We start from the raw sequence: 5,482 nt of genomic DNA, 5'->3' as shown, positions 1-5,482 counted from the left end.
CTCGTTGCTGTAGTTGACATAAAAACTTTTCTACGCGCGTCTATATATATACGACGATTTTAGAATCAATGTTTTGTTTTCTGCTGTTCTTTGCAGATGAATTATATAAACTGGCATCGTTTATGATCCAGCTTCTGCTTTTCTTGTGGCCATTTGTTTGATGTTGAAGTTGAAGTCAGGGCACTTGGATTTATTGTCTTGCAGTTGATATTTTCTGAGAGGATGGAGGTTAAATTCAACGGCTGCTTCCAGTGCAAACTTTATGCTGACAATTTCACATTTCCTAAGCGAATCTTTGCTTGATAATCCATTGTACTATGTATATTAAGTTTACTATTAATAATCTAAATTTGTAATAGACTTGTGAGGTACGCAACAAACAATGTTTGAATGTGTAAATGTACATGCTGCTGTATGTGAGCTTTAAGAGAACTCATTCACTATCATGGAAACAATATTTGGAACGTACAATCATTCCTTGTTATCATCATGCTCAAATCACTATTTCTCATGTCGTAAAGTTATCCCTTGTTATCACCATGCTCATATCATTATCTCTCATGTCGTAAAGTTATCTCTCTCTCCCTCCACTCTTTCTAACGACATCGTAAATTTTCTCTCGGCAGTCGAGCGATCTTGCAGAACCCCGACGTGGTGGGGGGGCTGGGTGGGGGCAAGTGGGGGGTGTGGACCCACGACTTCTGGGGGGCGCCCCTCAACCGACGAGGGTCACATGGGTCGTGGCGACCCCTCACTACCCTCACTTATAGGTGAATATATATGATCTACTTATGGTTAATGAGTACCCTACTTATGGCTGAGTTACTAGCAATTCACTATTAGCATAGTGAATTGGAAACTATTATATATCATATTAGCAAACTATTAGCAATTCACTATTTCTATTATCACTCACAAAAATCGATGGGTCATTATGTCTAAATAGTGACTCACTTGCTGCGTGTAGCAGCTAAACGTTATTTTCCGGGTCAAAATAAGTCAGGATGACACACATATGAGCGAATTGCATCACTTGTTCAAGGTCTCATTAATTTATCTGAGAGTAATAGTAACTATTCATTAGTGATCAGTGAGTGAATGTAATCACCCTCACAGGTGAGTACATCCCTCAGTCTCTGATGAGTGGCACTTTTTCTGATGATGAGAGTTTTGTCTGATTACTAAAGTCTGATAAATTAAAGTCTAATAAATTAAAGTCTAATAAATTAAAGTCTAATAAATTAAAGTCTAATAAATTAAAGTCTAATAAATTAAAGTCTGATACGGTATACTGTCTGATATTTTGTCTGATTAATAATGTCTGAAAAGTTTTAGATGATAAATTAAAGTCTGATATCTTGTCTGATTACTAAAGTCTGATAAATGAAAGTTTGATATCTTGTCTCATTATTAAAATCTGATAAATTAATGTCTGAGATTTTGTCTGATCAAAACGGGATTAATTTGTTGTGTGTTTTTTTTCAGATGGAACGCGTTGATAGCCTCAGCTGTGGCGTCTAGGAAGAGAACATCTCAACATTCCCATTCTAGCGCCCCACACTCCCATTCCAGCGCACCACATTCCCATTCCAGCTCAACAAATTCCCATTCCAGCGCACCACATTCCCATTCCAGCGCACCACATTCCCATTCCAGCTCAACAAATTCCCATTCCAGCGCACCAGATTCCCATTCCAGCGCACCACACTCCCATTCCAGCGCACCACACTCCCATTCCAGCGCACCACACTCCCATTCCCTCGAGCATCATTCTTTTTTAAACACAATCCCTCATCATGAACATAAAACACATACAGAGCGCCGTAAAAAGTATCGGATTAGAGAAACTTTTTCAATTTCGGAAAATGAAGTTCTAGATGAAAGAGGATCACACGGTGCAGTTCACTCCGATGCTCTACAGCTGAAAAAATTCATCGTGCAAAGCATCGGTAGTAAAAAGTGCAGAATTTTTAGCGCTTCTGATTATTTTGAGGATGCAGTTAGTAGATTTTCAAGTCCGAGTTCAGTTTTAACAAAGAAAAAAATCCGTACCCTCGAAAATAGCCGCACGGCGAACTTAAATGCTCATAGAAGTGATGAGTTTGAGCCTGAAAATTCCCGTGCTTTAGAGAATGATGAATTTAATAGTCAGTGCAATGATAGTTTCCGAGAATTTTATTTGAAACGCCATGATTTTTTAGGGGATGAAGTAATTAATCAATTAAATGATGTGCCAAGACGTGCTAACTCACGAATTTCGGGGAGTAGTGACACAGCTAGTGACGGCCGCTTCACTAACACGGCGGGCACTAAAACTAATGGCAAAGAGAAGCCATCCACTAGTAGATGGGCTGGAGCTACTAGTGAGCAAGCTAGTAGTGTCACAGCAAATAGTGGTGATGCCACTGAGACAGCCACTGATAACAGCGGACAATTCAGTGACGTGATTATGTCCCCTGTAACTAGTGACCCAGTGAATGATATATATAAAATAAATGGTGATCCATTGCCAGTAACTAATGGCATCAGAAGTGATGGTAGTCAAGCACTGCCCTTCAGTAACGTCCTGACTAGTGCTGACAGCAGTGACGCTGTGCCAATAACAAGCAGCACTAGGATTGATGCACCTAGTGACAGTGACGAAGTCACCAAGACGTTAATAGAAACTTCCTGTATTTTCCACGTCACGAACGTCATCCTGCACGCATGCGTCACTGTCTCGTACGTCACGATGCTGCGTCACGCCGCCGTTTCCAGGTAATACGGTACCGTAACTGCACGTTAACACGGCACAGTAACTGCACGGTAATACGGTACAGTAACTGCACGGTGACACGGCACAGTAACTGCACGGTAACACGGCACAGTAACATGGCACAGTAACTGCACGGTAACAGGGCACAGTAACTGCACGGTAACACGGCACAGTAACTGCACGGTAACACGGCACAGTAACTGCACGGTAACACGGTACTGCACAGTATTTGCAATTATGTGATAAATATACCTCTTCTGGGCATAAGATGTACATATTTTGAGCCTAAGTGATACCGTTCATATTGGATGAAAATAGCTTTGTGTCTTAAGTTTTTGCTCTAATTATTTATCGTATAATACGTGTGAACTGAGTTTCTTCTTTTCACTAAAGATTTATCAATAGAGATCTCAAAAGTTCCCATTAAGTGTTCTTTTTTTGTCCACTTGGTTCATTATTGACAAACATTGTCTAGTATGATGCGAAATTTCGTCATTCATTTCTGATGTCTTTATGTCGCCAATTTCATCATGAATCGTGCCTGCTCCTATTATATTCACACGTAAATTTCACTCACTTATACTTATGATTTGCTTAAACTTCTCAATGTAGTCCATATATTCTCAATTTGCCACACAGAATTTCTGGTGGAAACGCGAAGTAGAGTTTCTGACCGGCAAGCCTGAGCACTGTGAGCAGCATGTCCTTACCTGTTTTTTTAGGGGATAAAATGGCAAGTGCGAACTGCCTGCTACTGCGAGAGCAGCAAAAATATCGTTTCATAACGCCAGTTGTATGGTTTATTTATCTGAAATATCAGCGTTGTCGCTGCTTAGTTGAATGGTTTATTTGTCTGAAATATCAGCGTTGTCGCTGCTCGGAGTCTACGCAGGTTTACGCAGGACTCTGTCCCAATGAGCCATACTTTCAAAACTCACTAAGTGAACGTAAGTACTTACGCTCTATTTTCTTGTCTATGATTGGTGGATTTTGCTTGAAAAGCCGTCAATGATTTGCTGATGAACTTACGATCTCTTAACTTTTTTTGAAAGTATGGCTCCTGGTGTAGATGTAGATTGTAACAGGGCATGCACTTTGCACTGCCATAGGGTGGTGGCGGTAGCTGCAGGCGCGGTGTTCGCCGTACATCCTGTGCACTGCGAGGCGGTAGCCAGTCTCGTGGGGCGCGCCGAGCTGCTCGCCGCCCTCTGCTTCTCACTCGCCCTCTCGTCCTGCGTCGCCTCCTGCCGCGCCTCCTTCAGCCATAACTCTTCCTGCCGGGCTAACTCCTGCCGAGCCTCCTGCGCCTCCTTCTGTTCCGCTAGCGGACGTGTGAGTGCTCTATAATTTTATACGTGCTTAACTGGCTCAATATCGGGACCAGGTGTTACTACCTAACTCGCTTGATGTCACCGCGTATTGAAAATCATGAGCTCTCTCGTGATTTTTAGTGTAAGAAAAAACGTGTAAGTAAAAAAAGTACACATAAAAAAGCGAGCTTACACGTAAGAAACGTGTAAGCTTGTTCCTTACACTCGTAATAAATGAGTGTATGAAAAAGCGAAGTGTGTACAATAATCGGAAAAAACGCCGTTAAGCGGTGGCGTTTTAGTCGCCTACCCCATAGTCAGATTAAATCCTGTCGCGGTTATGTTATCTAATTAGCACATTAAAACATAATTAATCATAATTCCACAAAACCGGCAACGTGGTTTAATTTAACTGGGCGGCAGGCCATTTGAACGCCGGTAAAAAAAATCCTCAAAAAACTTTAGACTATTGAAATATGCATTTAGTTTTCAGGCCTGTGTTTGCAATTAATGTCGTGTTTCTTATTCCTGGTAAAAATTTCAGTACCTGATTGCGCCATTGCATCTACCGTTTTACTTACCAACTTATCTTTACTTAGTATCAGAGATTCTCAATGTTGGCCTCAGGCGTGGGGCGGGTGGAGTTTGGTGGGCTGGGCTGCGCTAGGTGTGCTGTGTAAGGAACAAGCCATAACTGCTGTCCCAGTGGGTTTGCTGCTGCAGGCTGCCCACCTGCTCGTCACCACACCTCCTGGCAAGGTGGGTTGCACACTTCAGTCGTATAGTTTTAGTGTGATTATTTGTTCGGCTACATGCCGACCGTTTAGGAAAATTGTAAATTGTTTTAGATTTTGTCAGTTCACGTGTATAACCTATCAAGATCAAAAAATGTAACTCAGTACTCACTGCACTGCAGTGAGTGACAGAGAACGCATTTTCTCGTCGACGAAAACGTGAAGTCACGGATAGACAGACAGACGGACGGACGGACATGGCGAGCACAATAGTGCATTTTTTCTATAAATGAGAAAATGCGCTAAAAACGAGATGCGTTAAAATGAAGCCGTCCAATTGAGCCTCTAATGAAAATTGAACTTGCGTTATTGTGAAGTCACACACTTGCTTTTTCCTGTGAATAAACAGCTTTAAATGAATGCAGGGAATGCTGCCTAAACAAAGAAGAAATCTCGATAATTTTGTTAGATTTCATTTTGAAATACTTCCACTTCATACGAATTAAAATAATATGTAGTTTAACCTCAACCTGTCAATCATTGCATGAGTGTGTTTTGAATGACTAAATTAGATTTAACTTTTGTGTGTGTTTCTTTTCTAGAATCTTGTAATCTCTCATTCAAATTAAAATTAGTCATCATGATAGCTGTAAAATTATTTAAAATTTGTTACGTAATTTGAT

The 5,482-nt window shown here is 41.1% G+C and overlaps 1 protein-coding gene across 1 annotated transcript; it reads left to right on the top strand.

Annotated features, from left to right (window-relative positions):
• Positions 1 to 1,641: 1,641 nt before the first annotated feature.
• Positions 1,642 to 4,824, top strand: LOC125179466 (the record flags this gene model as incomplete). The annotated part of the gene is made up of 3 exons (XM_047885385.1): positions 1,642 to 2,757; positions 3,865 to 4,087; positions 4,693 to 4,824. Coding segments are annotated over exons 1-3 (663 nt in total), but the record flags the coding sequence as incomplete, so codon positions are not given.
• Positions 4,825 to 5,482: the final 658 nt, after the last annotated feature.

This window comes from Hyalella azteca, unplaced genomic scaffold (assembly GCF_000764305.2).
Source record: "Hyalella azteca isolate HAZT.00-mixed unplaced genomic scaffold, Hazt_2.0.2 contig17769, whole genome shotgun sequence".
NCBI classification, from domain to species: Eukaryota; Metazoa; Arthropoda; class Malacostraca; order Amphipoda; family Hyalellidae; genus Hyalella; species Hyalella azteca.
This window is presented reverse-complemented; position numbering and strand designations above follow the sequence as displayed.